At 37.8% G+C, this 17,337-nt stretch overlaps 1 protein-coding gene across 5 annotated transcripts in view; it reads right to left on the bottom strand.

Annotated features, from left to right (window-relative positions):
- The window catches only part of FAM185A (family with sequence similarity 185 member A), a 67,293-nt gene that overhangs the window by 4,513 nt on the left and 45,443 nt on the right, over positions 1-17,337 (bottom strand). For 4 of the 5 annotated variants that reach the window (XM_027123820.1, XM_027123818.1, XM_027123821.1 and 1 more), the window contains one exon: positions 16,293-16,427. In XM_027123820.1, coding sequence (XP_026979621.1) covers positions 16,293-16,427 — 135 coding nt within the window. Of the gene's footprint in view, positions 1-9,181; positions 9,313-16,292; positions 16,428-17,337 lie in introns of those variants that run through there. The other variant, XM_027123819.1, reaches the window with a different exon arrangement.

Raw genomic sequence — 17,337 nt, 5'->3', positions numbered from 1 at the left:
GGTAATTGTTTGGCATACAATTAATTAGACTACAGAGCTTACTCAGGCTTCACCATTTTTTACATGCACTCACTCTTTTACACGTTTTTGTGTATACTTTTATGAGATTTTATGACATGTATAGATTCACATAACCATCATTATAATCAAGATACAGAATTGTTTTATCATCACAAAGAAAGTTCTATGTGATATCTCTTTATAGTTTTATCTTCCCTCTCCTTTCTTAACTTTTTGCAACAACTTGTCTGTTCTCCATATCTGTAATAATGTCACTTCAAGAACATTAGATAAATGTAATCATACAGTATGCAATATTTTGAGACTGGCTATTTTCACTCAGCATAATGCCCCTAACTTCTATCCAAGTTGTGTGTATTAATAGACTGTTCGTTTTCACTGCTGAATACTACTCCACCGTATGGACATACCACAGTTTGTGTAACCATTTACTGGTAGAAGTATATTTTAGTCATTTCCATTTTTTGGCTATTATAAATAAAGCTATGAATACTTATGTACAGGTTTTTATGTGAACACTAAGTTTCATTTCTCCAAGATAAATGCCCAGGAATGTAATTGTTGGGTCATATGGTACTTTCTTTTTAACAAAATGCCAGGCTGAATTCAGGAGTGGCTATATTATTTTCCATGCCCAATACCAATGCAGAAGAGATCCAATCTCTCCACATCCTTGCCAGCATTTGATATTATCAGTATTTCTTATTTTAGCCATTCTAATAGGTATGTAGTAGCATCTCATTCTGGTTCTAATTTGTACCATACCAATGGCTAGTGATGTTGAACAGGTTTTTGTGTTTTTACTTGGCATCTTATACCTTCTACGGCTGTACTGTTTCTTAAATTTTACATGATTACACTTTTAGGTGCACAAATCTTTTTTCTTCATTACTGGGAAGACTTTCCTCAGGGTAAGATTTGGCTGTGGTTCAGTGTTTCGTATATGACCAAAATAAACATGAAAACAAAAACTAAAAATAAAATAAAAAACCCAGGCATTATAAACAGAATTCACATGCTCAAGACTGGGGTCTGTACTTTGATCTCTAGTCTAGGAATCAGCAAACTACGGCCCACAGGCCAAATCTGGCCTGATGCCTGTTTTTATGGCCTAAGAGCTAAGAATGGCTTCTACGCTTTTTTTTTTTTTGCAGTATGCAGGCCTCTCACTGTTGTGGCCTCTCCCATTGCGGAGCACAGGCTCCGGACGTGCAGGCTCAGCGGCTATGGCTCACGGACCTAGCCGCTCCGCGGCATGTGGGATCTTCCCGGACTGGGGCACGAACCCGTGTCCCCTGCATTGGCAGGCGGACCCTCAACCACTGCGCCACCAGGGAAGCCCGACTTCTACACTTTTAAAGGGTTATAAAAAAAAAAAAAAAGAGAGTAAACAACAGAAACCGTATGTAGCCTGCAAAGTCTAACATTTACAATCTGTCCTTAACAGATAAAGTTTTCAGGTGAATGGAAACAAAACCTGATCTTCCTTTTTTTTGGGAAACGTTAACAAACAAAGCTGATGTCTACTTATTACACTCTCCCAGGATCTTACACTTTAACAAAATGGAGAAACAAAAACACCATAAAAGCACAAATGATCTGAAGGCAGTTCCTACATTAACTACCTGTCAAAGTATTTTTAAGTAGACAGCCAGAAACCTACAGCATTCTTCATTCTGCTACCAAATTTCTTCCATGTCATCCGGAAGCACATCTACATGACTGACAAATCCATATGCTGTAAACTTGGAGAAAACCAAAACTTAAATGTGTTCTAAAAATAAGTTATTTCTATGAGTCATATCAAAAGACTAGATTTTTTTCACCCATTTGGAGAGAAAATACTGTCTCTAGCTCTTAAAATGGCATCCTGTGGGCTTGGTCCCATTTCAACATCTTTTCCAACAAATGAACCTGTTTTCCATTATAAATCACAATACCATTAAATGTATGTCTCCAGCCTACAAACAAGCTGAGAACTCTCTTCTGACTTGGTAGTTTATTTTGATACCAAATGAACTTATTTTTATTATGCTTTACATTTCCAGTTTGACTAAAATAAAGTGAACCCAGTAATACCACCTTCCCTACCATGCAGACAATGACAAACAACAATCATTTGGCTGACAACATACTTTATCTCTAATCATCTAAATTGCATTTTTGGTCTTAAAAATGGCTTGATATACAATGGTGAGGTTTCATATCTAAGTTGATGAACCCAGTCTAAAACTTAACAGAGAAGTCAACTTATTCCCAGAAATATCTTATCTAAGGTATTCACCACCTATCCAATTTGCCATATATGGGTAGAGCACAAAACTCAGAATCAAGGATCTCATAAGGATTAGAGAATGCATCCCAAAGAATACACACTGTGCACAACTCTTTAGTAGGTAAATGTTTTACCTTAAGAGAGTTCCAGGCTTTCTTTTGACCTCAGAATAGCACATATTTGTAAATCACTTTAAGAATTATACAACACACACTGACAACTACCTGATGAACAATCATTGACAGGAAGGCACTGGAACTCATCAAAAAAGATACCCCACATCCAAAGACAAAGGAGAAGCCAAAATGAGACAGTAGGAGGGGTGCAATCACAATAAAATCAAATCCCATAACTTCTGGGTGGGTGACTCAGAAACTGGAGAACACTTATACCACATAAGTCCACCCACTGGAGTGAAGGTTCTGAGCTCCACGTCAGGCTTCCCAACCTGGGGGTCTGGCAACAGGAGGAGGAATTCCTAGAGAATCAGACTTTGAAGGCTACCGGGATTTGACTGCAGGAGTTCGACAGGACTGGGGTAAACAGAGACTCCACTCTTGGAGGGCACACACAAAGTAGTGTGCGCATCGGGACCCAGGGGAAGGAGCAGTGACCCCAGGGGAGACTGAACCAGACCTACCTGTTAGTGTTGGAGGTCTCCTGCAGAGGCGGGGGTGGCTGTGTCTCACCGTGAAGACAAGGACACTGGCGGCAGAAGTTCTGGGAAGTACTCCTTGGCATGAGCCCTCCCAGAGTTTGCCATTAGCCCCATCAAAGAGCCCGGGTAGGCTCCAGTGTTGGGTGGCCTCAGGCCAAACAACCAACAGGGAGGGAACCCAGCCCCACCCATCAGCAGACAAGTGGACTAAAATTTTACTGAGCTCTGCCCACCAGAGCAACACACAGCTCTACCCACCACCGGTCCCTCCCATCAAAAAACTTGCACAAGCCTCTTAGATAGCCTCATCCACCAGAGGGCAGACAGCAGAAGCAAGAAGCCTTACAATCCTGCAGCCTGTGGAACAGAAACCACATTCACAGAAAGATAGACAAGATGAAAAGGCAGAGGGCTATGTACCAGATGAAGGAACAAGATAAAACCCCAGAAAAACAACTAAATGAAGTGGAGACAGGCAACCTTCCAGAAAAAGAATTCAGAATAATGACAGTGAAGATGATCCAGGACCTCAGAAAAAGAATGGAGGCAAAGATTGAGAAGATGCAAGAAATGTTTAACAAAGACCTAGACGCATTAAAGAACAAACAAATAGAGATGAACAATACAATAACTGAAATGAAAACTACACTAGAAGGAATCAATAGCAGAATAACTGAGGTAGAAGAATGGATAACTGACCTGCAAGACAGAATTGTGGAATTCACTGCTGCAGAACAGAATAAAGAAAAAGAATGCAAAGAAATGAAGACAGCCTAAGAGACCTCTTAAACACAACAACATTCGCATTTTAGGGGTCCCAGAAGATGAGAGAGAGAAAGGACCCGAGAAATATTTGAAGAGATTATAGTCAAAAACTTGCCTGACATGGAAAAGGAAATAGCCACCCAGTCCAGGAAACACAGAGAGTCCCATACAGGAAAATGCAAGGAGAAACACTCCGAGACACATAGTAATCAAATTGGCAAAAATTAAAGACAAAGAAAAATTACTGAAAGCAGCAAGGGAAAAACGACAAATAACATAGAAGGGAACTCCCATAACGTTAACAGCTGATTTCTCAGCAGAAACTCTACAAGTCAGAAGGGAGTGGCATGATATACTTAAAGTGATGAAAGGGAAGAACCTACAACCGAGATTGCTCTACCAGGCAAGGATCTCATTCAGATTCGATGGAGAAATCAAAGCTTTACAGGCAAGCAAAAGCTAAGAGAATTCAGCACCACCAAACCAGCTCCACAACAAATGCTAAAGGAACTTCTCTAAGTGGGAAACACAAGAGACGAAAAGGATCTACAAAAACTAACCCCAAACAATTAAGAAAATGGTAATAGGAACATACATATCGATAAGTACCTTAAATGTGAATGGATTAAATGCTCCAACCAAAAGACACAGGCTTGCTGAATGGATACAAAAACAAGACCCATATATATGCTGCCTACAAGAGACCCACTTCAGACCTAGGGACATATACAGACTGAAAACGAGGGGATGGAAAAAGATATTTCATGCAAATGGAAATCAAAAGAAAGCTGGAGTAGAAATTCTCATAGCAGATAAAATAGACTTTAAAATAAAGAATGTCACGAGACAAGGAAGGACACTACATAATGATCGAGAGATCAATCCAAAAAGAAGATATAACAATTATAAATATATATGCACCCAACATAGGAGCACCTCAATACATAAGGCAACTGCTAACAGCTATAAAAGAGGAAATCGACAGTAACACAATAATGGTGGGGGACTTTAACACCTCACTTACACCAATGGACAGATCATCCAAACAGAAAATTAACAAGGAAACACAAGCTTTAAATGACACAATAAGACCAGATAGATTTAACTGATGTTTATAGGACATTCCATCCAAAACCAGCAGATTACACTTTCTTCTCAAGTGCACATGGAACATTCTCCAGGATAGATCACATCTTGGGTCACAAATCAAGCCTCAGTAAATTTAACAGAATTGAAATCCTATCAAGCATCTTTTCTGACAACAATGCTATGAGATTAGAGATCAATTACAGGGAAAAAAATGTAAAAAACACAAACACATGAAGGCTAAACAATACATTACTAAATAACCAAGAGATAACAGAAGAAATCAAAGAGGAAATCAAAAAATACCTAGAGACAAATGACAGTGAAAACATGACAATCCAAAACCTATGGGATGCAGCAAAAGCAGTTCTAAGAGGGAAGTTTATAGCAATACAAGCCTACCTCAAGAAACAACAAATATCTCAAATAAACAATTTAACCTTACACCTAAGGGAATTAGAGAAAGAAGAACAAACAAAACCCAAAGTTAGCAGAAGGAAAGAAATCATAAAGATCAGAGCAGAAATAAATGAAATAGAAACAGAGAAAACAATAGCAAACATCAATATAACTAATAAAAGCTGGTTCTTTGAGAAGATAAACAAAATTGAAAAACCATTAGCCATACTCATCAAGAACACGAGAGATAGGACTCAAATCAATAAAATTAGAAATGAAAAAGGAGAAGTTACAAGAGGCACCACAGAAATGCAAAGCATCCTAAGAGATTACTACAAGCAACTCTATGCCAATAAAATGGACAACCTGGAAGAAACAGACAAATTCTTAGAAAGGTATAACCTTCCAAGACTGAACCAGGAAGAATAGAAAATATGAACAGACCAATCAGAAGTAATGAAATTGAAACGCTTATTAATAATCTTCCAACAAACAAAAGTCCAGGACCAGATGGCTTCACAGGTGAATTCTATCAAACATTTAAGAAGAGCTAAGACCTGTCCTTCTCAAACTCTTCCAATAAGTTACAGAAGAAGGAACACTCCCAAACTCATTCTATGAGGCTACCATTACCCTGACACCAAAACCAGACAAAGATATTACAAAAAAAGAAAATTACAGGCCAATATCACTCATGAGTATAGATGCAAAAATCCTCAACAAAATACTAGTAAACAGAATCCAACAGCACATTAAAAGGATCGTACACCATGATCACGTGGGATTTATCCCAGGGATGCAAGAATTCTTCAATATATGCAAATTAATCAATGTGATATACCATAATAACAAAGTGAAGAATAAAAACCATATGATCATCTCAATAGATGCAGAAAAAGTTTTTGACAAAATTCAACACCCATTTATGATAAAAACTCTCCAGAAAGTGGGCATAGAGGGAACTTACCTCAACATAATAAAGGCCATATATGACAAACCCATAGGAAACATCATTCTCAATGGTGAGAAACTGAAAGTCTTTACTCTAAGATCAGGAACAAGACAAGGACATCCACTCTCACCACTATTATTCAACATAGTTTTGGAAGTCCTAGCCATGGCAATCAGAGAAAAAAAAGAAATAAAAGGAATACAAATTGGAAAAGAAGAGTAAAACTGTCACTGTTTGCAGATGACATGATACTATACATAGAGAATCCTAAAGATGCCACCAGAAAATTACTAGAGCTAATCAATGAATTTGGTAAAGTTGCAGGATACAAAATTAATGCACAGAAATCTCTTCCATTCCTATACACTAATGATGAAAAATATGAAAGAGAAATTAAGGAAACACTCCCATTTACTATTGCAACAAAACGAATAAAATACCTAGGAATAAACCTACCTAGGGAGACAAAAAACCTGTATGCAGAAAACTATAAGACACTGATGAAAGAAATTAAAGATGATACTAACAGATGGAGAGATATACCATGTTCTTGGATTGGAAGAATCAACATTGTGAAAATGACTATCCTACCCAAAGCAATCTACAGATTCAATGCAATCCCTATCAAATTACCAATGGCATTTTTTATGGAACTAAAACAAAAAATCTTAAAATTTGTACGGAGACACAAAAGACCCCGAATAGCCAAAGCATTCTTGAGGGAAAAAAACGGAGCTGGAGGAATCAGGCTCCCTGACTTCAGACTCTACTACAAAGCTACAGTAATTAAGACTGGCACAAAAACAGAAACATAGATCTATGGAACAAGATAGAAAGCCCAGAGATAAACCCACGCACCTATGGTCAACTAATCTATGACAAAGGAGGCAAGGATACACAATGGAGAAAAGACAGTCTCTTCAATAAGTGGTGCTGGGAAAACTGGACAGCTACATGTGAAAAAATGAAATTAGAACACTCCCTAACACCATACACAAAAATAAACTCAAAATGGATTAGAGACCTAAATGTAAGACCAGACACTATAAATACTCTTAGAGGAAAACACAGGAAGAACACTCTCTGACATAAATCAGAGCAAGATCTTTTTTGATCCACCTCCTAGAGTAATGGAAATAAAAACAAAAATGAACAAATGGGACCTAATGAAACTTCAAAGCTTTTGCAAAGCAAAGGAAACTACAAACAAGACGAAATGACAACCCTCTGAATGGGAGAAAATATTTGCCAATGAATCAATGGAGAAAGGATTAATCTCCAAAATATATAAACAGCTCATGCAGCTCAATATTAAAATAACAAACAACCCAGTCGAAAAATGGGCAGAAGACCTAAGTAGACATTTCTCCAAAGAAGACATACAGATGGCCAAGAAGCACATGAAAAGATGCTCAACATCACTAATTATTAGAGAAACGCAAATCTAAACTACAATGAGGTATCACCTCACACCAGTTAGAATGGGCATCATCAGAAAATCTATAAACAACAAATGCTGGAGAGGGTGTGGAGAAATGGGAACCCTCTTGCACTGTTGGTGGGAATGTAAATTGATACAGCCACTATGGAGAACAGTATGGAGGTTCCTTAAAAAACTACAAATAGAACTACCATATGACCCAGCAATCCCACTACTGGGCATATATCCAGAGAAAACCGCAATTCAAAAAGACACATGCACCCCAATGTTCATTGCAGCACTATTTACAATAGCCAGGTCATGGAAGTAACCTAATGCCCATCGACAGACAAATGGATAAAGAAGATGTGGTACATATATACAGTGGAATATTACTCAGCCATAAAAAGGAACGAAATTGGGTCATTTGTAGGGACCTGGATGAACCTAGAGACTGTCACACAGAGTGAAGTAAGTCAGAAAGAGAAAAACAAATATCGTATATTAACGCATATATGTGGAACCTAGAAAAATGGTACAGATGAACCGGTGTGCATGGCAGAAACTGAGACACAGATGTAGAGAACAAACGTATGGACACCAAGGGGGGAAAGCGGTGCAGGGGTTGGGGTGGTAGTGTGATGAATTGGGCAATTGGGATTGACATATGTATACTGATGTGTATAAAATTGGAGAATCTGCTGTATAAAAAAATAAAATAAAATTCAAAAAAAAAAAAAAAGAATTATACAACACACAGTTATTTACCAGTGACGGCAACAACAAGGGAAACCATGGAGCAGGAATTTAAATAAAATTACAGGGCTGACACATCAAATCCTGTGGGAAGCCTGAGCCCCAAGAACTAAAGTTTATTGGCATGGTTTCTTGCAGAAATCATGCTACAGATACAATCCAGACCTCTTACCAGTGAGAGTATTTCTGTTTCTATGCCTCATAGGCTCTGTATGGTGGCCCAAAAGAGCTGAGCTCAGCTGCCTATAATAACAACTGACACATAAAGTTGCTCATTACTTCCAAACTTGGGTTTCAGATTGGAAATCTCCATAGAAAAAGCAAACTGCTTTAACTTTCTAGGCCTCAAATTATTCCACTTGATATCCACTTGATAAATAAGGTCTGTGGCCTTTTGGGCACCAGTTTTGGAATCAAAATTAAACAAAAGTTTCTCTAAACTCAATAACTTGTTCATACAGCTCTCTCCACAGGAGACTGTTGTGTTTATCTGAAGTCTCTCTGTACGATTACTTTAACGGATTTAATCTACTATCAGAGACAACCTGGGGCCCAACCTCATCGTATATCATGTGCTACTCTCCAAAAGAAATCTGCTGATCAGTACCCAGATTCTTGGACTGTGGGCAGGAAATAAACTTTGCTCTAAAATTTGGTCCTTCCTGGTTTAGGAAATAGGGGCTAGAGTATAAGATATGGTAACAAATAACAGAAAAATAATTAAATGGCCTAAGAAGCTTCATAATAACCAATGAGGTAAGCATGCATCTTCCTCATAGCATCCATTTACAAGCATAATTTAAAATTTTATAAATTTTTTATATAATAAAAATTTATAAAGAGTAAAACAAAAAATGCTAACCATTATCTGACTAGCAATTAATAATCTTTTTGCTGGTGGAGGCTCTTGCTTCAGTGTTGATGGCTGCTGACTGATTAGGCTGGTGGCTGCTGGAGGCTGGAGTGGATACGGCCATTTCCTAAAATAAGACAACAACGAAGTTTGGTGTATTGACTGACTCTTCCTTTCACTGTTTCTCTGTAGCATGCAATACTGTTTGATAGCATTTTACCCACAGTAGAACTTCTTTCAAAATTGGAGCCAATCCTCTCAAATTTTGCTGCTGCTTTATCAACTAAATTTGTATAATATGCTAAATCCTTTGTTATAATTTCAACAATCTGCTAGCATCTTCACCGGGACTAGATTCCATCTCAAGAAACCACTTTCTTTGCTCATCCATAAGAAGCAATTCTTTATCCATTAAAGTTTCATCATGAAATTGCAGCAATTCAGTCACATCTTCCAGCTCCACTTATAATTCTAGTTCTCTTGCTATTTCCACCACATCTGCAGTTACTTCCTCCAAAGTCATGACTTCCTTCAAAGTCATCCATGAGGGTTGGACTCAACTTCTTCTAAATTCCTGTTAATGTTGCTATTTTGACCTCTTCCCATAAATCACAAATGTTCTAGTGGCATCTAGAATGGTGAATCCTTTCCAGAAGGTTTTCAGCTCACTTTGCTCAGACATCAGAGGAATCACTATCTATGGCAGCTAGAGCCTTACAAAATGTGTTTCTTAAATAATAAGACTTGAAAGTCAAATTTACTCCAGATCTGTGGGCTGCAGGACGGATGTTGTGTTAGCAGGCATGAAAACATTAATATCATTGTACATCTCTATCAGAGCTCTTGGGTGGCTAGCTGCATTGTCAGTGCACAGTAATATTTTGAAAGGAATCTTTTTTTTCGTTTTTTTTTTTTTTCCTGAGCAGTAGGTAGCAACAGTGGGCTTAAAATATTCACTAAACCACATTGTAAACGGATGTGCTGTCACCCAGGCTTTGTTGTTCCATTTATAGAGCACAGGCAGAGTAGATTGAGCGTAATTCTGAAGGTGTGTAGGATTTTCAGTATGGTAAATGAACACTGGCTTCAACTTTAAGTCACCAGCTGCATTAGCCCTTAAGCAGAGTCATTCAGTCCTTTGAAGCTGTGAAGCCAGGCACTGACTTCTCTTCTCTCACTATGAAAGGCCTAGGTGGAATTTTCTTCCAATATAAGGCTGTTTCTTCTACATTGAAAATCTGTTGTTTAGTGAAGTCACATTCATTAATTACCTTAGCTAGATCTTCTGGATAACCTGCTGCAGCTTATACATCAGCACTTGCTGCTTTTACTTTGCAGTTTTATGATATGGAGATGGCTTATTTCCTTAAACCTCCTTAAACCAAACTCTGCTAGCTTCAAAGTTTTCTTCTGCAGCTTCCTCATCCCTCTCCCCCTTTACTGAGTTGGAAAGAGTTAGGACCTTGCTCTGGATTAGGTTTTGGCTTAAAGGAAAGTTGTGGCTGGCTTGATCTTCTATCCAAACCACTAAAATTTTCTCCATATCAGCAATAAGGCTGTTTCACTTTCTTATCATTCACGTGTTCACTGGAGTAGCACTTTTAATTTCCTTTAAGAACTTTTCCTTTGCATTCACAACTTGGCTACCTGGATGAGGCCTAACTCTCATCCTATCTTGGCTTCAATATGCCTTCCTCATTAAGCTTAATCATTTCTAGCTTTTGATTTAAAGTGAGATGTGCAACTCTTCCCTTCACTTGATGACTTAGAGGCCATGGTACGGTTATTCACTGGCCTATTTCAATATTGTTGTGTCTCAGGGAATAGGGAGGTCTGAGGAGAGGGAGAGAACCAGGGGACCAGCCAATCAGTAGAGCAGTCAGAAGACACAGAACATTTATCAATTAAGTTTGATGTCTTATATGGGCAACGTCGTTCATGATGCCCCAAAACAACTGCAACAGTAACATCAAAGACCACTGACCACATGTCAACAAAACAAATAATAATTTTAAAAGTTTGAAATACTGTGAGAATTACCAAAATGAAATACAGAGATGCAAAGTGAGCAAATGCTCTTGGAAAAATGGCGCCAACAAACAAGCTCCATGCACAGTTGTCACAAAAAAACACAAATTGTATCTGTGAACTGCAATAAAGCAAAGTACAATAAAATGAGGTACACCTATATCAATTTTTTTCCACCGAAATTTATCCAAGGCTTATTTATTTATTTGTTTAGTTTAAAATAGATCACTGTGGAGTCGAGGGCACTGAACTCTTTCTCCTGAATTACTACAGTAACCTGCTAATTAAAATTAACTTTTCCTTCATCCACCATTGTCCTTTCCAATTTTTCCCCACTCAACATTTAGTGATCTTTCTAATATACAGATCTGATTATATGAACCCCAGATTAAAACCCTTCAGTGCCTTTGCAAAGCACTGAGTATAAAAGCCAAATCTGCCCTATATGATCTGATCCCTATCGAACTCTCCAGCCTCCTTTTATACCACTGTGCCCCTTACTCGCTACACTCTAGCTATATTGGACTTGTCTCACTTCCTCAAACTCACAATGCTAGTGTAATTTAGATGCGCCACCTCCATGCTGTCACAGTACCATGTACATACCTTTATTATAACATTTATTGTATTGTATTCACTGGTTTGTCTGTCTTGCTTCACTAGAATGTAACCTCCTCAGATGGCAGAGAGACCAAACTTTATTATCTTATCTTTGCACTCCTAGTTTCTAGCAGTACCCGACTCAATAAATGTTTGCTGAGGGACTGACTGAACAAATAAAGGAAAACAGAGATGACAGGTGGAAGAGGAACTAGGCTAAGAAAAGATAATATTTGTTTTCAAATATATTAAGTTTGAGGTGGTACCTGTTTAGTGGAATGGAAATGGGCAAGACTAAATAAAGAGATTGGGTCTGCAGATAATTATTTTATCCAATGACAGGACTAGTAACTGTTCTTAGAGGATTTAATAAGGTCTTTTTTTTTTTAATGGTTGGAATGATGAGAACAGGGTTTTGAAATGCAACTTAAACTAAATCTAAATTTTAAAAAGGCATATGATTCTACGAGTTACAGAATGAAAAATGAAAAAATAATTTATAATTCAAACATTCTTAACTTATGTAAAATAATTTGATTATGCTAATATTCAGAGCATTATTAAACAAATTTGTATTATTACTTTACATTACCAGGGCCAAAAAAGGTAACTCTATTGGCTCTCTATCAAATTCAAGATATCAGATCGCAAGAAACTGATTCTTACCACATTTAATACACTTAAATTTTCATCAAATTTTCTCTGCGTAACTAAGAGTCTGCCCATTAGGCACTGAGTTAATCTGAAAGTGTACAGGTGTTATTTTTATTACTGCTGTGCTTTTTGTTAATATTCTATGATTTTTAAGACTGACTTCTTAACCTTTACAATATATAAAATGAATATTTAAAACTGAAACTTGATCTTTTTTCTTGGTCATTAAATAAATTACTTTATTTTTGACCAAAAAAATACTGCCTCCCCCAAATAATCTTTACTCTCTGCCAAGATTTAATATAGTGGCTGTTAATAATTGTGAAACTTGGTCTTATGAAGATACCCCAATGCCACCATAAGCACACACCACCACCACACTTTCTTTTTCTTGAGACTATCTCATGGGTAAGCCTGTGGCATACGTGCACGTACACACTTTAATTTCAATGTCCTCTGGGCTGGAGACAAGATGGCGCAGTAGAAGGATTTAAGCTCACCTCCTCTCACGAAAACACCAAAATCACAACTAACTGCTGAATGATCATCAACAAAAAGGACTCAGACCTACCAAAAGTGATATTCTACACCCCAAAACAAAGAAGAAGCCACAACGAGATAGTAGGAGGGGCACTTTCACAATATGATCAAAGTCCATACCCACTGGGTGGGCGACCCACAAACTGGAAAATAATTATATTGCAGAGGTCCTCCCACAGAGTGAGAGTTCCAAGTCCCATGTCAGGCTCCCCAGCCTGGGAGTCTGATATCGCAAGGAGGAGCCCCCAGAGCATTTGGCTTTGAAGGCCAGTGGGGCTTGAGTGCAGGAGCTCCACAGGTCTGAGGAAACAGAGACTCCACTCTTGGAGGATGTACACAAGTTTTCACATGCACTGGGACCCAGGGCAAAACAGTGACCACATAGAAACCTGGGCCAGACCTACCTGCGTGTTATGGAGGGTCTCCTGTGGAGGCAGGGGTCAGCTGCGGCTCACTGTGGAGTCAAGGACACTGGTGGTGGACGCTCCAGGGAACACTCATCAGCGTGAGCTCTCCTGGAGGTCGCCATTTTGGCACCGAGACCCAGCCCCACCAACAGTCTGCAGGCTCCAGTGCTGGGACGCCTCAGTCCAAACAACCAACAGGGTGGGAACAGCTCCACCCATCAGCAGACAGGCTGCTTAAAGTTGTCCTGAGCAAACAGCCACCTAGAAACACACCCCTTGACACGACTCTGCACACCAGAGGGACAAGATGCAGCTCCACCCACCAGTGGGCAGGCACCAGCCCCTCCCACCAGGAAGCCTGCACAAACCCCTGGACCAACTTCACCCACCAGGGGGCAGACACTAGAACCAAGAAGAACTACAATCCTAAAGCCTGAGGGATGGAGACCACAAACAGAGGAAGTTAAACAAAATGAGATGGCAGAGAAATAGGTCACAGATGAAGGAAGAAGATAAAACCACGGAAGAAAAACTAAGTGAAGCAGAGATAGGCAATCTACCTGAAAAAGAATTCAGAAGTAATGATAGTAAACATGATCCAAGATCTCAGGAAATGAATGGTGCACAGACTGAGGATACAAGAAATGTTTAATAAAGAGCTAAAAGCTTTAAAGAGCAAACAGAAATGAACAATACAATAACTGAAGTGAAAAATACGCTAGAAGGAATCAATAGCAGAATAAATGAGGCAGAAGACCGAATAAGTAAGCTGGAAGACAGACTGGTAGAAATCACTGCTGCCAAACGGAACAAAAGAAAAAGAATGAAAAGAAATAAAGACAATCTCAGACACCTCTGGGACAACATTAAATGCATCAACATTTGCATCATAGGGGTCCCAAAAGGAGAAGAGAGAGAGAAAGGGACTGAGAAAATATCTGAAGAGATAATAGCTGAGAACTTCTCTAACATGGGAAAGGAAACACTCACTCAAGTCCAGGAATCACAGAGTCCCATACAGGATTAACTCAAGGAAGAACACACTGAGACACCTATTAAGCAAATTGACAATAATTAAAGACAAAGAGAAAAATTTTTAAATCTTTTAAAATACTAAAAGATAAGGGAAAAAGCAACAAATAACATACAAGGGAATCCCCATGCGGTTATCAGCTGATTTTTCAGCAGAAATTCTTCAGGCCAGAAGGGGAGTGGCATGATATACTTAAGATACATATGTTCAGATTTGACAGAGAAATCAAAAGCTTTACAGACAAGCAAAAGTTAAGGGAATTCAGCGCCACTAGATCAGCTTTGCAACGAATGCTAAAGGAACTTCTGTATACAGAAAAGAAAAGGCCACAACTAGAAACAAGAAAACTAACAAATGGGAAAGGCAAACATAGAATAAAGGTAGGAAATCATCCACACACAAATATGACATCAAAACCAGCAATTGTGAGAAGAGGACAGTACAAATTCAGGATACTGGAAATACATTTGAAACTAAGAGATCAGAAACTTAAAACAATCTTGTATATATACATAGATTGCTATATCAAAACCTCATGGTAATTTCAATGTCCTTCTCAATGCCATTCTGGTTAAGATTTTAAAAAGTTTGCCAGTATTAATTTTTTTACTATATAAATATATTATCTATACCATAAATATTTTTTTAAGTAGTATCAGCCATTAATATATCCACAGGTAATTAGAAAAAATGTGGAAAAGCTCTTCACATTTCTGGAATTGAGAATTTGTACTAAAAGGTCAGGCTGTACTAAAAGATCAAGTTTACAATGTGCATAATACCAAACCAAACTCCTATTTATTATAATCATACAAAATTAACTTTATATCTTACACTGTAATATATGTATTTACAGTTGTCCCTTGAACAACACAGGTTTGACCTATGCAAATCCACTTATACACAGATTTTTTCAATAAATACATACGATAGTACTACACGATCTGCAGTTGGTTGAATCTACAGATGTGGAACCACAAATATGGAGGGCTGACTGCAAAGTTACAGGTGGATTTTCGACTGCCCTGGGGCAGGGGACCAGTGTCCCTAACCCCCCTGTAGTTCAAGGGTCAACTGTAGTTGATTTTCAAGTTCAAGAATTAGAAAGCAGCTGTGCCAAAAAAGAAAAAAATTTTTTAATGGTTTTCAGATTTTTGATTATGGTAAAAAACACATAAAATAAAATTTACCATTTTAACTACTTTTAAGTTTACAGTTTAGTAGTGTTAAGTATATTCATATTGTTGTGCAATAGATCTCCAGAACTTTTTCATCTTGCAAAACTGAAACTTCATACCTGCTGAACAACTCATTTTCCTCTCCCCCTACTTTGTTTCCTTAGATATCTTGTATAAATGCAATCATACATTATTTGTCTTTTTTGTGATTGGCTTATTTCACTTAGCATAGTGTCCTCAAGGTGCATCCATGTTGTAGCATGTGACAGGATTTCCTTCCTTTTTAAGGCTGAACAGTATTCCATTGTATGTTTATATATCACATTTCATTTTTGCTTTCATCCATCAATAGACATTTGGGGTGCTTCTACCTCTTGGTACTGTGAATAATGCTGCTATGAATATGAGTGTGCAAATCTCTCTCTGATAGGGAAGTTTTTCAAATAAATTTTATCCAATGACTATTCACTATCCAGGAATAGTGAGTGCTTCAAACTAAATGTCTGCAATTGTGTTACTGATAAGCAGTTGGAAGAAAAAAGTGTCAAACGCCAACATGTGACAATGGAAAGGAATAAAGACTAAAACTTCAGTTAAATGTAGCATATTTCTACTCATAGATGGACAATGACTATTCACCTTACATAGCAAAATGCAGCCTCCTTACCAGTAATTATTATACCGTCATCTTTATGAGCTTCATCCATTTCTTCAACATGGACTTCTGAGTTCACATCAATCTCTTTCCCTGATAACTGTAAATAAGCTTGAAGAGAAGATGCAACCTTGACAAGAACAGATCCTGTGACAAATTTAAAGGAGAGCTTATTAATGCAAAGAAATAAAAAGTACTAGAGCCTATTATAAAAAATGATTGAACAGGTAGCATTGCTCCTGATACACTGTCTTTACTCATCAGCTTATTTTATTTAAATAGCTGTACCTTTTCCTTACTCCCAGGTATTCCCAAGGCATTCACAGTATCTTCTATCAAGAATATGAGTCATTAGGACATCATGAACTACTATTTCTCTTTTTGCCAATAGCCCTTGTCAGCTCATCCAATACCAGAAAAGTGAAGAGTTTAATACACATGCAGCTTATAGACAGAATTTACCATTAATTGGGCATTTACTAAGAGCCAAACACCTTCGTTATATTATCTTTTAATTTCTCTCTCAACTTTATGAGGTATTATTATAATTCCGATTTTACAGATAAGAACTTGCTCAAGTTTCCACTACAGCTACTGCTGGAATCAAGATCCATTTCAATGACAACAAACCTATGCTCTTAACCATTGTCGTGTTTCATACACTGCTACCTCATTGTATTACAGGACTTGTAACCTCACTGATCATTATAATACAACCAGAACACTGAGCTCTTGTGCTTTCAGTGGTACCTTGTTTGGTTGGGGGTGTGGAGAGGGCGATAACAAAAATTTAAAATGGAAATATTTAAATTTCAACTGACTAACATTTCTTTTTAATGGATTACAGACTTTTTGGGTACCTGAAGCAAGACACTCAACTTTATTTCATCTACAATCTTACAATAATTCAACTTCTAAAGGACGAAATAAGAAAAAGTACTCTGTTAGGAAGGAATCATTTTTCAAAACAATTATGTGGTTTGCAGTGCAAACTCACCAGTACACTCCTGTTTCAAGAGTTTTTCTTTCTCTATTTCTCATATATCAAATAAATAAG

The sequence above is a fragment of the Aethalodelphis obliquidens genome, unplaced genomic scaffold, assembly GCF_003676395.1.
Source record: "Aethalodelphis obliquidens isolate GAN/ISIS:26980383/991018 unplaced genomic scaffold, ASM367639v1 scaffold27, whole genome shotgun sequence".
Classification (NCBI taxonomy): Eukaryota; Metazoa; Chordata; class Mammalia; order Artiodactyla; family Delphinidae; genus Aethalodelphis; species Aethalodelphis obliquidens.
This window is presented reverse-complemented; position numbering and strand designations above follow the sequence as displayed.